The following is a 19,198-nucleotide window of genomic DNA, read 5'->3' on the forward strand; positions in this document are numbered from 1 at the left end:
ATATTCTTAAAACTGGGAAAATGTGACAAATGTGAAGAAATGTAAAACTGATCTAGTTAATCCATGACTTTGCACTTAGAAAACATGATCATGAAAACTGCAAGGTTGGTGAGGATAGAATAAGTTTACAATGTTTTTTTTGTGTTCGGTTGCAAATATGTGTAAGTTAAGTACTATACAAAAATGATATCCAATGTACCACAAATTTAACAATTCTTCCTTTAGATTGCACTGTTGGTTTTTGAACTTGTTAAACAAAACAAACCATTCAGTAGAAAATTTTTGTAACTTTCATATATCTTTAAAGTGCTAATTATTGAAACTGCAAATGTTTTGCAACTTCCCCATCTGCTGATGGATATTACGCTACTTCCTGATTCAAATATAACCTTTGAATATCAGGCCTTTGACCATGTTCCCCAATAATGTAGCATGTAGAAATGCATACATCCATATATACATGATTTAAACTTTCGCCAACTTTGAGTGGAATTCTGTAATAGGTTTGTTACAGGTTAGGTTAGTGGCAACTTGTGATGAGCTTCCGTATTTTTAATTTTGAAGGATGAGGCTCTTGCTTTCTGGCAAGAATTCAGGAGGTTTCATCTTCTACAGCAATGACTTCTCCGCACCCCATACTGTCACCTAGAATTCCCAGGGATCTATCTCCAACTCCTTTTCGCCTGCATGATTCTCCTTTGGTAACATAATTTGCTGATACTGGATCAGCCTTTGTGTGTACACCACCAACACCTAGCTCTAAATCTCAATCCAAATATATAGTGGAAACAGAATATTCAGCCAATCCAGTTATGTGTTGAAGTGGAGGTAGCTTGTGTGGGAGTATTATGATACTCCAGCTCATTTATTGGGCTGCCCTCCTGATCAGGATCTATGCATGCTAGGAGCAGTCATAAATAAATTGGTGCAAATACCGATGTAAGTACAGGGCATTCAGCCCAAGTTTGCATGCTGTCAAATCCCAGCAGGACCATCAGCCTGGGAGCCCATTCTGATGAGCTACAACTTCTGGGTTCGAGTGTAAATTAGCTCCTTGGATGTACTGAATCTACTATGGCCTTCCAAAGTGGCAAAGGTCTGTGTTATCTGCTATTTAGACTGCAAGACTCTGTCCAATGATTGATATGTGTCTCCTTATAGTGTGGCTGAAATTGACAGCTCAGCATAGGAAGAAATTCAATGGCCTGTACTGCTGTGACATCCTGTATTGTGCAGTAGAACTTGATGACTAGGTCACAGTGACAATCTTTCAACCACATGCACTATTAGTAGAAATGCCTTACACGTACCTTTTTATTGTATGCATTCCATGTGCATACTTGCTGAGCAAAAATCTGGCACAATTTGAATGCTAAAGTTTGCAGTACTTACTGCAAAATGGATTTTGCTTTTCCTTTCAGCCTGTAAAAAGCAATTTGAGTTGTAAAAATTCTAATCAAGGCAGTTTGAATGATGAACAGTTATCATTAGAAGTGTCAGTGGTAAGTGGCTGGTTGCCTGGGCCTCAGTAGGATCTTCTACATTTTTTCTCTTTTCATTTTATCTTTCTCAAGAAAACATGAACTTGATTGATTATTAAATGAAGAAAACATAATATGTGACATGGGAGTTGTTCTTTCACATTAAAATGCTACTTTATTTCCCCTTTTCAGTTGCACGTTACACACCTATTTATAAACCCTCAAGGTGTGAGAGATTCTACAGCAGAATTCAATAAATGCAGGCCTAGCCAGCACTACCTACATCCTATGAACAAATATTAAAGTAAATTCATGTGTCTGGATTTATTTAAAATTCTATTACAAAGAACTAATCATAACTTCATGATCATTTGTCATTCAATTTCTTTTTATTCGAGTGTCTGAATCTGGCAGAATGAAAGAGTTAAAATGTTATTAATGTTTAACTACATTTTGTTTGGCTCTACTGATATTGATTCTGCTCTCTGTACTTGACTTCAGTAACTCATCCAAGCAAGCACCAACAATTACATCATTTGCATGTGCTTCATCACATATGTGCAAATATCAACAAGTGACAGAACACTACATTTGAAAGCCTAACCAGATGGATGGGCTCCCTCCAAAGAATTGCCTTGTTGATCTATTAAATGATATAGTGATTGGTGTTTGTCATGTTGCGTAACTCTGGTGGCTTTTAACTGTACTCACTTGCTAAAATAAATGTGCACATTTAACATTACTTGCACTTTTACACACAACTTTATTTGAACTGCCAATGTTAGCGCATGTTAAACATCTTTTCTCCACACCAAATAAAATACATATTTCTGCAGTGAACTACCTCAGAGCTATAACATTAAATTTTAGGCATGATAGATATAATTTCAATGGCATACTATCAAGGCAAATTCAGCATCTACAGTTTTTTTTTACATAATGTATCATGCAATTACTAAAATAATCCTTTGATGGTTTTAATTGTGATATGCGTAGTGGGTCATGGAGTAAATGTCATATATTAACATTCACAAGCAGAAACTAAATTGCTTCCACAATGAGTTCAGACTTTTTAATAAATTTTTACTTTTTCAAATGTCACGGGATTTAAAAACTTAGACACTGTATCCCCTCTTCTATCCTGAAATGGTTTGAAGTCGAAATTCAATGTCTGACACTGAGTTGTGCAGACTTAGATGGTCCCAGATTCAATTCTAGATATTTCTGAAGAGTTTGCACATTGAAACAGGTTACTGGGATAGTAACTAGGTGTGGGGAGCTGTCTGTTTTTCCCCCCCCACCCCTGTCATCTCCTCCCATGTTGCTAATGCCACTTATACTCCAGCTGCTGTTCTACCTGATCCAATTTAAATGGACACAAAATAATAAAAAGGAGACTCTATAATTGCAAGTTCTTTCACAACTTCAGGGCATCCCAAAGTGCTTTACGCCAGTTAAGTATTTTTGAAATATATTCTGTTTTGGGCATGTGTTCAGCTGGCAATCCTTCATGAAAGCTTTACCCTGACCTTTACTGCAAATTTATCACAACATTTTAGTTATCAGAAAAATATTAATCTAAATAATTGGCTAACAAAAGGGAAAAATCATCAAACAAGGCACAATGAAACCTAAAACTGAACTGAAAATAAAATAAAACTAAGTTGATTACTTTTGTAAACTTTTTATAAAAGAAAATCCATAAGCAAAGAAATAGTAGCAGGAATTAATGTATAGAATGTGATCATATTTTGTTTGGGTTCTAGATACCTGTTAATGCCATAGCCATGTATAATTCAATTTACACCTGGAACAAAGCTGTTTTATTCTACCTAATATCCAGATTACTCAACCTGGTTTGAATCCTGTAAGCAATTTGCTCCATTCTTGATGTTCCCTTCATTTTGAAATTTGGTTGGGGGTGACTGTTTCCTTCAAAAATTAAAAATACAGAATTGTCCTTTTTTTTTGCTATAGCATTATCATGAAATTTAATAGTCCATGCATTTGGTGTTAAGAAAATGAATAATCATGCAACCAACTTCACAAATCTACTCATTGAATAGATTTGTTGTCTGGCACGAGGTTGACTTCAGTTCACTGATGCCTATGGCATATTTCTGTTGAATTAGCTAGTTATTATTATAAAGAAGCAGTTTTGTATATATTAATCTGTAACTATAATGTTGTAAAGTTTGACCTCAAAAAAAAAATCTTATCCTTTCCCACTTGAGGTTATCTATTTTTGAGTTTTTAATTTTATCAGCCAATCAACCAAGCCAGGTGGTTGCTTTTTTGAGCACTGACCTTTGTAGGTATTTTAATGTTGCTTTTGAGGTAATCCCTATAGTTACCTGTCCTACTTCAGAGCATTATAATGCAACGAAAATTCAACATGCATAGTTTCTGTTAATTGAAATTGGGGACTTATAGTTGGTAGAGTTGAATTTTTAGATATAGAATCAGAACACCTGATAATGAACGCATGAATTTCAACAAAAGTTTAATAAGTAAAGCTTACTATTCTGTTCCTATAATCCTGTTCTATTATCTTTTCTGTACAAGTCAGCTCCCCCTTGTGTAAAGTAATTAAGCTCCGAAGCAGGTGGGAGGTGGGCTGTTTAGATTAGAGTCCATCCCCGCTTTGCAGAACTTCTTATTGTAACAAAGATTGAATTAATCCAAAACAAGTACCTGGAAAAACTCAGCAGGTCTGGCAGCATCCGCGGAGAAGAGTACGGTTGATGTTTCAAGTCCTCATGACCCTTCAACAGAACTAAGTAAAAATAGGAGAGGGGTGAAATATAAGCTGGTTTAAAGGGGTGGGGTTTGGTTGTAGGGACAAGCAAGCAGAAATAGGAGCAGATAACTAAAAGATGTCACAGACAAAAGAACAAAGGTGTTGAAGATGGTGATATTATCTAAAAGAATGTGCTAATTAAGAATGGATAGCAGGACAAGCAAGGTACAGAAATCGTTTTTAGGAACTTAGTTTCTTGTGTTGCTTTCTGATTCAAGCATTCTCGGTTTCCATAGCTCCACCTTGTAAATCATCAATCCAAGGTAAAAACAGAAACAGAAATACCTGGAAAAACTCAGCAGGTCTGGCAGCATCCTGACCCTTGAAGGGTCATGAGGACTCGAAACGTCAACTATGCTCCTCTCCGCCAATGCTGCCAGACCTGCTGAGTTTTTCCATGTATTTCTGTTTCTGTTTTTGTTTTGGATTTCCAGCATCTGCAGTTCTTTGCTTTCATCAATCCAAGCTATCTATTTATAGAGCATGGCAAAGGATGACCATCTGGTGTGATGTATTTCCTTTTATAGTTCCTTTTTATAGATTGGATTGTACACCAAACTAGAGCTTATTTCCTGATTTTTGTGCTCATCTTTTTAGTCCCTAAGCTATTCTTCACATTTGCAAGCTATATACACTAGGATCCCTTTCTTGCACTTCTTCCTGTGACCAGCAGTTTGCGGTTACAGATAGAATAATACCATTTTTAGCTTTTATTTGCATCTCGGCACCTTTTTAAATGGCCTTCGTCACCCCATCATCTGTCCAGCACTATTCTTGTTTTGTCTGTGTTCCACTCAATGCCCAGATTAAAACTAGCATTGTCCTGTCTCTGCTTCTAAATTATTTCTACAGTATATTCCATGGTAGCCTGTACACTGATCCCTGAGGAGGCTGACAAGCCATCTTTCATGTTGATGCAGCTTTATGTATAAACGACCCTTTATTTCTCTGATTCACTTCAAATGATCAACCCTTCCCTTCCTTTTTTTTCTTTCCAGTCTTGTGGCACTAGCAAAAGCTCGCTAATATCCAAGTAGCAATGTATCATTGTTTCTTTGCTCAATCCATTTGGTTTTTATTAAGAACCACATTAGACTTGTCAGATTTGACCTTGCTCTTAAAGTCCTTCTGATTGCCCCTTTTTATATATGGGAAGAGCAGTGAAGTATTTCATAGTTACTCTCTTCACAAAGCCCTCATTAATGGTTTTTTTCTACTAAAAATTATAAGATACTAATTGAAGTGCTCATCTTTGTACATTCCTTTTAGAATTTAGTGTTGTGTTCATGTTCCTTCAATCTTTAATTTTTATTCTGATTTCTAAAACTCTAAAGATATCAACAGCTTGCATTTATATAATGCATTGAAAACATTCCAACATCTTCAGAGCAGCATTGGTTCAGCATCAATTTTTGACAAAGGGTGGGTCTTAAGGGAGGAAAAGAAATTGGCAAGTGAAAAACTATCTGCACAATGATCGGACAAAGCAAGACTAACACATCTTGGCAAGTACTCTTTATACCAGCTAGGTAACAGTTGAGGTGAAGAATCTACAGTTCCCTTAATAGAGAGCCAGATGTAGCGCTGTACCATCTCCTAATATGCACTATAGGACTAGGACAGTAACTAACCCTCAAGTCAGATTATTTCTTTCCCCATTTTTGCCTTTACCTCCTGAGGCACTAAGACCTCACACTGCATATCTTTTTTTATAAAATATGTAAATATGCTCATTGCAATTTCTATTTTTTTAAAAAACTGAACAAAGACCTTTTTTAAAATGGCGGAATCTGTCAGTGACCCCTGAACAAAAGAAGCTACTTGGCAGTTTTAGGAAAACTCGCACCTCATTACCTGATGAGCCACTAATGGCCTCCTGTGGACTGTACAGCTCAACTTCAGAGAGCTATACGAAGGCCTTCTATATTTAACCCAGGCTGGTTAGAAGGAGATGGATTGTCAGCCATGACAAAGGCCCCACAACCTTCTTTTCAATTCCTAATGGCTGAGACATTTATCAGTCATTGGAATCCAGAGAATAGTTGCACATCCTTTTGTCAATGATGGTGGAGAGGTGAGAGTCATGTGACATGGGCCTCTGGCTTGTGGAACAAGTAATATTGCCTTGCTGAACTGCATAGTCTCAGTCTGCTGTTTACCACCTGAATAATAGCCTCACAGAAAAGGAGCTCTGCCAGTGTTGAACACCTGGTCCCATCTACACTGCTTCTGTTGGAAATTCTGTGTCTTTGCCTACAAGGTTGATTCATCTGTGTCTATCTCATTGTATGAAGTCAATACCACCGAAAAAGGTAATTCTACAACATTGGTTTTCAGTCTGCCAACCTCTGTGAAAGAATTCCTCTTTGGTTTTTGATTCTGGACTCTGGAACCCATGGGGAAACAATATTTCCTTCCTCTGTACTGTAAATATTTATTTTATCTGCCCATGTCTTTACAATCTGAAGTGAGGGGGCCATTGTGAACTTTCCTTTTATGTTTAACGTGTGCAAATAAACTTACCCTTTTGAGTTCATCATCCTATTTCTTATTTACTGTGAGTTTATAAATAGAAAATTGGATCAAACCAAGGGTTGTGAAATACGTCACCACTTTTATAAAGGGGGAAACTAATCAAAACACCTTTCTGTTTATGGACAAGTGATGAGAGTGGAAAGTAGTACTGTTTTAAATTAACCCCTCTGCCCCCCTTCCGGTCAGTAACACTTCTTAATCTTGTGTCCATTTAGCCATGACTAAAATTAGTTACAATGCTTATTTGAACTATTGAAAATTTTCATCCCATTGTGATACTCTTCATTAGCCTGTATTTTAAGTCTCTCAAACCATTTGTCCATTTCCTTTGTCTTCAAGTCCATACCTGAATTGGTGAATAATTATACAAATAAGCTGGCCCACAAAACTGACTGCTATTAGCTCTTTAGCAGTCTGGCAATATTAACACTAGTTAATCATTTAAATGTAACCTTTTATTTGTATTTTTTAACTAATGCGTTTTCCTCTAAGGTAATCAGGATTAAGATCAATCAGGGCTTCCATCTTTTTTCTAACTAAAACAGGTTTATAGGGAGAGATGCATACAACCTTAAGTCACCAGTACACCTCCAGACTCTGGATAAATTAATTTGCTTTGGGAGGCTTGAGAGTTTAATTCTCTCTGACCTTGGTGTTCATCTGACTAGTCTTGTAAACTGGCTGCTTTTACAGCCTTGATGGCAAAGCTCTTTCCCCCATATTTCACTGACGCACAAGCGGTTTGAAAATACATGAGACAGTCTTCCATGGTTTCTCCTCCTAGTCCTAGCTAAGCAATTGCTTTTATCTTTAAGCTCTGCTTATCTCTGAAAAATGCATTGTTTCCAAGGCTAGTTGAGACAGTCTGAAATAGTAATAACCTTTTGAAATTGGTCATCCTTCCCAGGATACCTTCTAAATGATCTGTTTAATAATTGTGTTTTACCCTTTTTAATATATTTAATCAAATTCTGCTCTTTGAACAATCCAGGGTTTCTAGCTCATTCCTTATAAATATCCAAAATCCTTCACACCAATTGAAAATTGGCCCTTGCAAGTCCTGGAGTAAAACACTTGGACAAAATATGCCCAACTAAATGACATCAGAGGTTCCATCTTCAAATATCCCTTTGAACTGTTGAAAGTTCCACTGGGAGTATTTGGTTTCACAACAGATAACCCTCAGCACTTATCCAAGATAAGCTGATGAAAATAGTATTCCTCAAGAGGCCAATTCAGCCTGTGGTTTGTTTCATTACAATACAAACAGAGTTCCTTCCAACGAAAAATCACTGAGGCTAAGCAGCCAATGTACTCTTGATAAGCAGTCATACAATTTTCTATTTTGTTTTCTCTTGATGAGAAGTTGATCTGGAAAGCAGCTTTACTTCTTGAAAAAAGAATTGACCAACAGCGTAGTATTTGGAACATTCACTTAATTGGTGTCCTTTCATTGCAACAATCAGCCATTGGAGTGAGTTCTCACTTTTTTAATAGCAGAATTCCAACTGATATGCTTCTTCAAGGTAATGACCATGTCCTACCAGAGTAACCTAGCATCTTATTCTCGCTTTGCTTATGTTGCCAGCCACCTGGGTTTTTTTTTTCTACATATAATCAGTGTTTGCTCATGGATGAGTGACCTACAAGGCCACTTCCGAATTCAACATTTCTAGTCCTCTCTCAGCCACCTTCATATTGTCCATTATCCATATACTTCAGGTTGCCCAAAACTCTTCAGCCTATATCCTAACCCATGCCAAGACCTGCTCACCCATCACCAGTCCCTAATGCCTCATATAATGCCTCTATCCAAGTGTATAAATCCTTCCATGCCTTTACTCTCCCTTTTACTCGCTTCCTGTGACCCCCCACAAGACCACTTCATTCCTCTCAATTTGGCCTCTTGTTCATATACTCTGATCTTGGTGATTTTGATTATGAAAAAGCCAATCAATACAATTGATTTTTTTTATTTGTTTTGTTTTGCCATAGATGTTGTGTAAAGTAAGTTAAGGACAACTAAAAAAGAAATAAGGAGAGAGAAAATTAAATATGAGGATAAACTAGCCAGTAATATAAAAGAAGATTGCAAGAGTTTTTTAGATAAATAAAGAGTAAGAGAGAGGCAAAAGTGGACATTGTGCCGCTGGAAAATGACGCTGGAGAAGTAGTATTGGGGAACAAAGAAATGGCGGAGGAACTGAATAGGTACTTTGCGTCAGTCTTCGCGGTGGAAGACACGAGTGACATCCCCAAAGTTCAAGAGAGCTGGGGGGGTGGGGGGGGCAGGCAGAGGTGAGTATGGTGGCCACTACCAAGGAGAAGTGCTAGGAAAACTGGAAGGTCTGAAGGTGGATAAATCACCTGGACCAGAGGGATTACACCCCAGAGATCTGAAGGAGATAGCTGAAGAGATAGTGGAGGCATTACTGGTGATCTTTCAGGAATCACTGGAGTCAGGAAGGGTCCCAGAGGACAGGAAAATCGCTAACGTAAGCCCCCCCCCCCCCTGCTTAATAAGGGAGTGAGGCGAAAGACGAGAAATTACAGGCTGATCAGCCTGACCTCGGTCGTTGGTAAGATTTTAGAGTCCTTTATTAAGGATGGGATTTCAGAATACTTGGAAGTACATGGTAAAATTGGGCAAAGTCAGCATGGTTTCATCAAGGGGAGGTCATGCCTGACAAATTTGTTAGAATTCTTTGAGGAGGTAACGAGTAGGTTACAGAAGGCCTTTGACAAGGTGCTGCACAGGAGGCTGCTCAGTAAGATAAAAGCCCATGGTGTTAAGAGGCAAGGTACTAGCATGGATAGAAGATTGGCAGGAGGCAGAGAGTGGGGATAAGGGGGTCCTTCTCAGGATGGTGACCGGTGACTAGTGGAGTTCCGCAGGGGTCTGTGTTGGGACCACAACTTTTCACTTTATACATTAATGACCTAGATGAAGGAACTGAGGGCATCCTGGCTAAGTTTGCAGATGATACAAAGATAGGTGGAAGGATAGGTAGTATTGAGGAGGTGGGGAGGCTGCAGAAAGATTTGGACAGGTTAGGAGAATGGGCAAAGAAGTGGCAGATGGAATACAACGTGGGGACGTGTGAGGTCATGCACTTTGATAGGAAGAATAGAGGCATAGACTATTTTCTAAATGGGGAGAGAATTCAGAAATCTGGAATGCAAAGGGACTTGGGAGCCTAGTCCAGGATTCCCTTAAGGTTAACTTGCAGGTTGAGTGGGTAGTTAGGAAGGCAAATGCAATATTGGCATTTATTTCAAGAGGACTAGAATATAAAAGCAGGGATGTGCTGCTGAGGCTTTATAAGGCTCTGGTCAGGCCACATTTAGAATATTGTGAGCAATTTTGGGCCCTGTATCTCAGGAAGGATGTGCTGACACTGGAGAGGGTCCAGAGGATGTTCACTAGAATGATCCCAGGAATGAAAGGCTTAACATATGAGGAACGTTTGAGGACTCTGGGTCTATACTCGACGGAGTTCAGAAGGATGAGGGGGGATCTGATTGAAACTTACAGAATACTGAAAGGCTTGGATAGAGTGGACGTGGAGAAGATGTTTCCATTAGTAGGAGAGACTAGGACCCGAGGGCACAACCACAGAGTAAAGGGAAGACCTTTTAGAACAGAGATGAGGAGAAACTTCTTTAGCCAGAGAGTGGTGAATCTATGGAATTCATTGCCACAGAAGGCTGTGGAGGCCAGGTCATTGAGTGTACTTAAGACCGAGATAGATAGGTTCTTGATTGGTAAGGTTATGGGGAGAAGGCAGGAAATTGGGGTTGAGAAACTTATCAGCCATGATTGAATGGCGGAGCAGACTCGATGGGTTGAATAGCCTAATTTCTGCTCCTGTGTTTTATGGTAATTGTGTTTCTGTTCTGTTAATGGAATTTTTTTATTCCATGGATATGGGTATCCACTGGCAAGGCCAGCACTTGTTGCCCATCCTCAATTGCCCTTGAACTGAATGGCTTGCTAGGCCATTTCAGAACGCAGTCCTTTTCTATTTAATGTGATTAAAAACATTACAGGAGGATACGATCTCAGTCGAGACCTGTAACGTGTTTGTTTACTTTTTTTAAGAATCCGAAAACTCAGGTATTTACTAAGGTTGAGGCCACAAGGTCCACAGTTTAAATCAAAACAATTTTACTACACAAAAACAAATGAATATCAATGCTATTAACTACACTACCTTTAAATTGTCAGTTCCTTTTAAAGTACAAAGAATTCAGTTATTTGTATTCTAAACAGAACTTTCAACTCAAATTTCCTTCTACCCATTTGACTTACACTCCAAAACTAAAGTCAATACTTATCAGAAATTGGGAGATTAGTCACTTGGTCTGAGTACTGTTTCGAAGATTCATATAAGGGATGAGATTTTTTGCACCTTTGCTCTGTTCTGGCAAGGTTGTTCCTTCAAATCTCCTCCAACCATCTCACGGTTGTAAATTCTCTGTTTAACACCGGCATCATTAGCGTCTGAAGCATAGTGTTATGACACAGCAGATGGTAAATGCTGAATTGTTCAAATCCCAAAGGGAAACTTGAAACAACTTGTTTGGCAGTTTGCATAAGTTTTGAGATGTGTGCCTTGAATTCAGTATTAATAAGACCACCAAGTCTTATAGGTTTTTACAAAACTAGGTTAAACATTTCTTAAGAGAATAGATTTCTAAATACATACATAGATCTACAAATTACTACTATGATAACTTCTAAATCCCTGAAACAATCTCACTTTCATTAAGGCAACTGTAAGACACACAGATTTTAAAGACCCAGGCAAAGAAACCTGATACCCTGAACAAGTCGAATTCAAAGTGAGTTTTCTTTACCTCAAGCTGCTGTCTTCATAGGATGATGCTGAAGAGATTTCACACTTGTTAGATCTCAAAATGCCTACCCTTACACACAACCTTATCTTCTTTTCTACGTATTTTCCCCTGACAGCCACTGAAGAACTCTCTCCTGGTTCTAATTCTGGAGTTTTGTGTCTAAATATTTCTTTCTTTCTCTCTCTCTCTCTCTCTCTCGTTTGTGCTCTCTCTTGTCTGCAAGTGTTTGCTCTCAATAATGGAATGAACTATGGGAGAAGAAGGCCAATATAGCAGGAAAAACTTGAATTGTTGAAAAATGTTCAGAGAGAGGATTGATACTATTTATAAGGCATGTTCAATTTTCAGATTGAGTTCTGTTAATGTGGGATACTGATATTTCCCAAAAAATAATGTTAGTTCTGTTGAAGGGTCATGAGGACTCGAAACGTCAACTTTTTTCTTCTCCACCGATGCTGCCAGTCCTGCTGAGTTTTTCCAGGTAATTCTGTTTTTGTTTTGGATTTCCAGCATCTGCAGTTTTTTGTTTTTATTTCTCTAATGTTTGGTTCTATTATGTAATTAAAAGAATGAAAGCTGAAAAGCTGGGCTAGGGAGCAAATGCTTTGCAGATAGGATTTTGGCCTTCTGCTTCCAGCTTTCATAAACTGAATTATTCCAGAATGCTGCAAACACTTTGCTCACCTGTATCATTTGCTCATCCTCATCACTCATGTTCTTGGTAAGGCTTCTTGTTCCAGAGGTGGGAGTTTAAGGTTGTTGCTCTTTCTGTTTTGCCTGATATTGCTACACCTGTCCTCTAGAACTCTAAACACTGGCCCACTTCTCATTTCCAACTCCCACCACCCATGGCCACTTGGGTCATTTTGTCTCCAGTTGCTAGAACTCTCCTTGTCCTCAAAGCCATCCTTAAGTTCCTTGTGTTGGAACTTTGCCTCATTCATTCCCTACCCCACACTCACCTAACTGTGTAAATTTACCTATCATGTAATGAGCACAATGTAAATTGAAAGCGGAACTAACATGACTCCACTGTCTTCTCTTCATTGTTAACTTGAATTCATAAGTGCTTTTTGTTTTTGTTAGGGTGATGAGGTAGGAAAAAATAAAAAGCATTTGACAATGAATCCTCTATATACTTGCCACTATAGCATCCTTTTTCAGCAAAAACTCTTTGCCAAAGAAAATAAGGTGTAAGTTGATACTGGGGAAGTGTTTGTGATAATGCTGTGACAATATACTGTAATTGTAGCACTCCAGTTCATAAGATTGTCTTTTTTATTAATTGGTGTTTTCCAGTTGTAATGAGGTTAATTTTAATCTTTGGCAAATTGAAAATTCTGCGGCAAAGGCAAACTATTGCTCAATGTGTTTGTTTAAAAATATATCCGGGGGGAGACCTGCACATTTTAAAACTTCATCTTATGCCTTTTAATTTGCTGCTCCTGTCCTGGGCTGGTAGGGAGGAAATGCTTGCTTTCTACTCCTTTTGCTTTTTATTATGACAGAATATAGCATTAAAAAAAATATTGTAATTCTCCTCTCCTGAAAGTACTGAGGCATGGATCTTGGTCAGCCTCTGGTACCTTGTCTAAGTTGCTGCTGTTCATGTATTAACTGTGGTTCAGTTGTGTTCAAGTGATATTCCAGAGACATACAGTTTGGGTGACAGTCTGCTACAGTGCCTTTGAATGAGATGTTAAACTAAAGGTGTTTCTGCCCCCTCAGGTAGATGTAAAACACCCCATGGCACTATCCAAAGGAGAGTTTGCCCAGGTGTGCTGTCAAATATTTATCCCTCAGCTGACATCATTAAAGCAGAACATCTAGTCAATACCTTGATGTTGTTTGTGGGATCTTGCTGTGCACTTTTTGGCTGTCACATTACAAAAGTGACTACACATGAAAAGTACTTTGTTAGCTGTAAAGCTATTGGTGATACCTGATGTAGCAGAAGGGTTTTCTTTCTTTCATATGTGGGCCGAGTGTTAACAGGTTATTTTACTGTTGCATCACAATTGAGTCTGATCCTATCTCTGGACAAACAGCTTTCTACTTGGGATCTGGCTTGCCAAAGTTTAGCAAAGGTACAGGCTGCTTTCTGAAATGTGTTTTTTTTTTGGAAGACTGCATAGCATGTTATGGGAGCCTAACTTGTTTGCTGTAGTGTTTTTTTGCATTCATTTTTACAGGTCTGAAAACTGTATGGAACTTGTTTATGCTTAGTAGTTACAGGCCACCTATAGTTTTTCCTGAGCTGGCATCAGAACTGAGCTAAGTTGTAATTTGGAGTAGCAAATGCAATCTCTATTCACCAACTGCAGAGAGTGGATGATAATCTTGCTGTGCACTATTTGACTGTCACGTTACAAAAGTGACTACACATGAAAAGTACTTTGTTAGCTGTAAAGCTATTGGTGATACCTGATTGTAGTAGAAGAGTTTTCTTTCTTTCATATGTGGGCCAGGTGTTAACAGGTGTTAAAGTGTTAAAGACAGCAGCAGTTAATGAATCCCTCTTCCTCCTCCATCATGAAGATTAGGTTTTTATTATGTGTTAGCTGTAAAATTGCTTGGAGAAGTCGATGTATTTTCATACAAAATATCTAAAATCTTGGCATGTTTAGCATTTTGCGATGGATGGGTGGCTAGAAGAAGGAGGTGAATTGAGAGGAGCAAGAAAATAAAAAAAAAAAATAAATGTTTCAACTAATCCAGAACTTAATACTGGAAGGAAACCAGCTTGTAGGAAAATCCCCATAGGGAAGAGTGCAGTACTGGGGAGAGGAAAAAACGATTCTAATTGTTTGGGGTGCTTTAGTTGGGGAAACATGTTGAATTTTTATTTCTGCTTTTTATTGATATTTTGTAGAAGCTTCAACTGGAGAATCGAGATTTTTAATTGGGCACAAGTTGGGCTGTGTTTGGCATGTTTTCAGCAATGGGGGTGTATAAAATAGGGCGAGAGCTGAAATCAGCTTGACCACATATTTAAACAGGTCAATTAGGGTTGTAACTAAACCAGTGATGATACGCTGCCCATGCCATAAAATGTTTGTTTGATGTGGGCAGCTGGGCAGGACCAGGCAGTCTTTTGTAAATTTAGTCGAAAAAAGGGGGGATTTCTATCTGTTGGGGCAGTGTCCTGAAGATAGAACCCCCTTCTTTCTACCCACCTAGCCTTAAACTGAATCCCTGCCCGAGACCTGAGACTTTTCTGGTCCTGGGAATCCATGGGCTGCCTTCCTCTTGCAGCCCTGGTAGTGGCCACTAACCTGCTTTGGCACTGCCAGGAATGGAGCTGCTGGCCAACCCCCAGTGAAGGGCAGAAGTCCCACTCTGCTTTTGTTTAGCCCACTGGCAGCACGTTATGGCTGTAAGGTGGGCTGGTGTGGAGTGGGTTATTTAGCCCATTGTCTTCTGTAGCTGTAGCATTTAAGATGTCTGTCTTGATTTTAGAGTGCAGGCCTGAATGGAAGCCTAGTAAAATGGCATCAGTAATAGGTAATTGTTTCCAAGATTTAAGCTGATAAATTGGTATTTCAACAGTCCAAAGCATGAAACAAACGGATGCAAAAATTGTATGCATAGTTTGGCCATGATCCTAGGAAATGCCTTTTGGAAACCCTCAGTTTTCAGATCTTTCCACCTCTGATGCAGACATGATGCAGAAACATGGCAATGTGATGACACACAAGTTTTGTTATTGGACTGCCATTGCAAAAAAAGCCTCAGGATTTCACTGAAGCATCAGCTTGACTTCTTGCGCTCAAATGGAGTTTGAATTTGCATGCAAAGTGAGAATGCTATCAAATGCCTGTTCATCAGGAAGATCCTATGATCCCTTTTCTTGATGGATAATAGATGTGTTCTTCATAGTATCTTTTTAAATCTTAATATGCAACATTTGTGCCAAGGCTATTCAAATATTCTGCTCCTTAGCTTGTTATTCCTTCATGGGATGTGTGCATCAGAGTGGCTTGTTAGGCCATTTCTGTGGGCAGGGGAGGCAATGGTGTAGTGGTATTGTCACTGGACTAGTAATCCAGAGACCCATGGGAATGCTCTGGGGCCTAGGTTCGAATCCTGGCACAGCAGATGGTGGATTTGAATTCAATAAAAAAAATCTGGAATTAAAAGTCTAATGATGACCATGAAACCATCGTTGATTGTCATAAAAACCCATTTGGTTCACTGATGCCCTGTAGGGAAGGAAATCTGCTGTCCTTACTTGGTCTACCCACATGTGATTCTTAAATTGCCCTTTGAACAAGGGCAATTAAGGATGGGCAATAAATGCTGAGTCAACCACATGTAGGCCAGACTGGGATTTCCTTCCCTAAAGAACATTAGTGAACAAAATTATGATAATGGTTTCATGGCCACCATCACGGAGACTAGCTTCACATTCCAGATTTATTAAGTGAATTTAAATTTGAACCCAGAGTACTAACGATTACTAATTGAGCACGTTACCACTGTCACCATCTCCCCCTTGCAGGAGGTAAAACTTATACGTTATGTTACTCTCCAATGACCTTGGGACATTTCAAAATTGCTGTTATAATGAAGGAAAAAAGACCAGTGGAGAGATGTGTGCATTTTAATAGATTTGTGTTTCTTTGAGCATAACAATCAGCTGTGTGCATTCTGGTTACCTACTACTAGTTGAGTTAATCAGGCATTTGAAATAATGTAAGATTGTATTTTACCGTGCTAGTAAGATTCTGGGCAGAAAATGCTTGCTCTCAGTGCCATATTCACACTCATGCTCAGATTTATATCTTCAGGCTTTTCCTTATCTTTTGAATGCAGCACGAGGCTCTTAATGCTGAAATATGGAATTATTTTTGTACTTGAACTGGCAAATGTTACTTCAGATTCTTTAGTGAAAATACGAAACATAAAAGCATTGGTGAATTATAAAGTAAGCTATTAATTGAGCCTATTTTGTGTTTGCGAAATGTCAGCATCAGTTTGCAATATTTGTAAGTGCATATCTAATGCAACTTGCATATTGATTGATTGAATATTAATGTTGCCTCATTATTTTGTTGCAGGTGAACCTCAATGATTCTCACAATCAAATGGTGGTCCACTGGGCTGGAGAAAAGAGCAACGTGATAGTGGCACTTGCTCGGGATAGTCCAATCTTACAAGGACCTCACACCAGTTCTGTAAGTATAGCATTTTAAAAAGTTAGTTTTGGACTTCAAGGTGGTCTGTTGCCAATCATCACACTTAAGATGTACAGTTTGGAAGAACATGCAACCTGCTGGCTTTTTAAAAAAGATATGAAACAGTGAATGCATATTTATAACTTATTTTTAACAAGAAATTTGTTCCAACTCAAAATTGGGGCATCTTGAAACATAGGTTCCCAATGAAATCATAGAATAAGGCATTGTTCTATGCATTTGTATGAAAAATATGGCTTGTGCATGGATTATTGTAAAATCTTAATTGGTTTGCAAATGGCCTTTAGGGAAGGGAATCTGTCACCCTTACCCAGTCTGGCCTATATCTGAATGACTCCAGATCTGCAGAATTATGCCGGACTCTTAACTGCCCTCTAAATTGACCTAGCAAGCAACTGGCTGGATTCAGGAAGGGCAGTTCTGTTTCCTCAAGGACAGTTGGGATGGGCATAAATGCTGGCCTTGCCAGTGACACCCATATCCTGTGAATGAATTTTTAAAAAGGAGAGAACTGTGCAGGAATTTTTAGAGACACTCCAACTAATATTTCTGCAATGTGTGGAATTTTAAGCTGCCATATTTTGGTTCCATGGTACAGTATGAAACTTTCTACCTGGCAGTACAGGGTGTCATGGTGCAATACACACTGCAGTGATTCAAGACGATGGCTCATCGCCACCTTCTCAAGGGCAATAAGAGACATAAATGATGGTCTTGCTGCTGGTGCCCACATCCCATGAACGATTTTTTAAAAAAAGCTTATCTCATGAATGATTTGGAGACTGTCACAATACTTGCGTTGCTAACCCTTTCTATTTTCAGAGGTTGGAGTTATAAGAACTTATTCAGGTGAATTTTGTTCTTTTCATAAATACTTGTGTTTGGTATTTTTTGGTTTGGTTAACTGCATTGTGGTGTTAATTAACTTAGCTTGGTGCATTTAAGTCCCAACAGTAGCTGCTGGGTTGGTTAGGATGCTTTTTGTTTTGCAGAGCTGCTGTTCTCATTAGTGTGCCATCCCTGCAAGTGTTGCACAATTGACGTATTACAATTCCTTCATGAAAGGTTAAGTGCTGTGATACAATTTGTTGAAAGTCTGGTATTGCCTACATAGTCTCATTAATGTAAGTTATTTTTTGAGTTGAAAAAAATGGCTAACAAATGACTGGAAAAATCAGTAGCTAAGTGCTAGTTTAGTGTGATTTATCAAATAACTTAGATTAAGGGGAGCCAAGAGTTGACAATAACTTATCTCCGGGTTCAAGTAACTGAACCTGAATAAATTCATGCTTTGATATTGGAGTGCTGGTCTCCACTAAACCCACAGTTTCAGCAGTTTGTAGCAATTTGCAAAATTCTGGGTTGGGATTGATAACTTGCTGCATGGTTCTGTTGACATAGTTGACAATGGCCTTCTGGTAGTGTTTAAAGTTCCTCTTATGCAACTGTTTTTGTTATACTGTGAAAGTATTTTCTTGAACTTGTTCATTGCTGATATTCTATATTCATTAGTTATTTTATAAATGACCTTAAATCAGACTTGCTAACTAGTTGATAGCAACACTAAGAATTCTGGAAACACTTAAACGCTTGGATCAAAGCTTCACTTCCTAACGTTTTAGTAAGGAGGTTGATAGATTTTTTTTCTTGGTTCCCCAACGGTTGGTTAGGATTCAGGTTGGCCATGATTTCATTGAATGACACAATAGGCTTGAAAGGCCAAATTAGCTACTCCTGCTCCAACATTACCTGCAGAGTTCCTCACCCCCTCCTTTTCCTCAACTACATGCTGTCTCTTGGAGACACCATATATAGACAACATGAATGCTTATGATGTTCAACTCTATCTCACAGCATCTTTCTGAACTTCTGCATTGCCTCTGTCATTTTTGTTATTCATTTTTGGATGAACCACAATTTCCTCCAGTTATACGTTGGAAAAATCAAAACAATTGTCTTTGGTTGCTGCTACAAATTCTGTACCCGTGCAACTGGTACTCCTAAGTTTAGCAGCAGCTCACTAATGTGAGATAAAAGAGCCAAAGCCATGTCAGCTCAGTTTAGTGGTGATTTTTGTACACATAAATTTATAACTAATTTCTTAACCTTTATCTGCATACTTCCAAATGTTTTCATGATCCTATGTTTGGCTTAAACAGGGTAAGAAATTCTTTAAAAGGTAACATTAGCTGGAATAAATACAATGATTACAGACAAAATGATCCTGATGTCTCGATTTATAAATTTTACTTTTTTTAATTGGTGCTTCACAAATTTAACAATAAGCCCTCAGCAATTTAAGAAAAAAATATTACACCCCTAGC

General features: G+C 38.5%; 1 protein-coding gene across 1 annotated transcript in view; it reads left to right on the forward strand.

Annotated features, from left to right (window-relative positions):
- The window catches only part of sorl1 (sortilin-related receptor, L(DLR class) A repeats containing), a 291,127-nt gene that overhangs the window by 22,212 nt on the left and 249,717 nt on the right, over positions 1-19,198 (forward strand). The window contains exon 2 of the mRNA XM_041174224.1: positions 16,737-16,853. Coding sequence (XP_041030158.1) covers positions 16,737-16,853 — 117 coding nt within the window. The remainder of the gene's footprint in view (positions 1-16,736; positions 16,854-19,198) is intronic.

Source organism: Carcharodon carcharias, chromosome 25 (assembly GCF_017639515.1).
Source record: "Carcharodon carcharias isolate sCarCar2 chromosome 25, sCarCar2.pri, whole genome shotgun sequence".
Lineage (NCBI taxonomy): Eukaryota > Metazoa > Chordata > Chondrichthyes > Lamniformes > Lamnidae > Carcharodon > Carcharodon carcharias.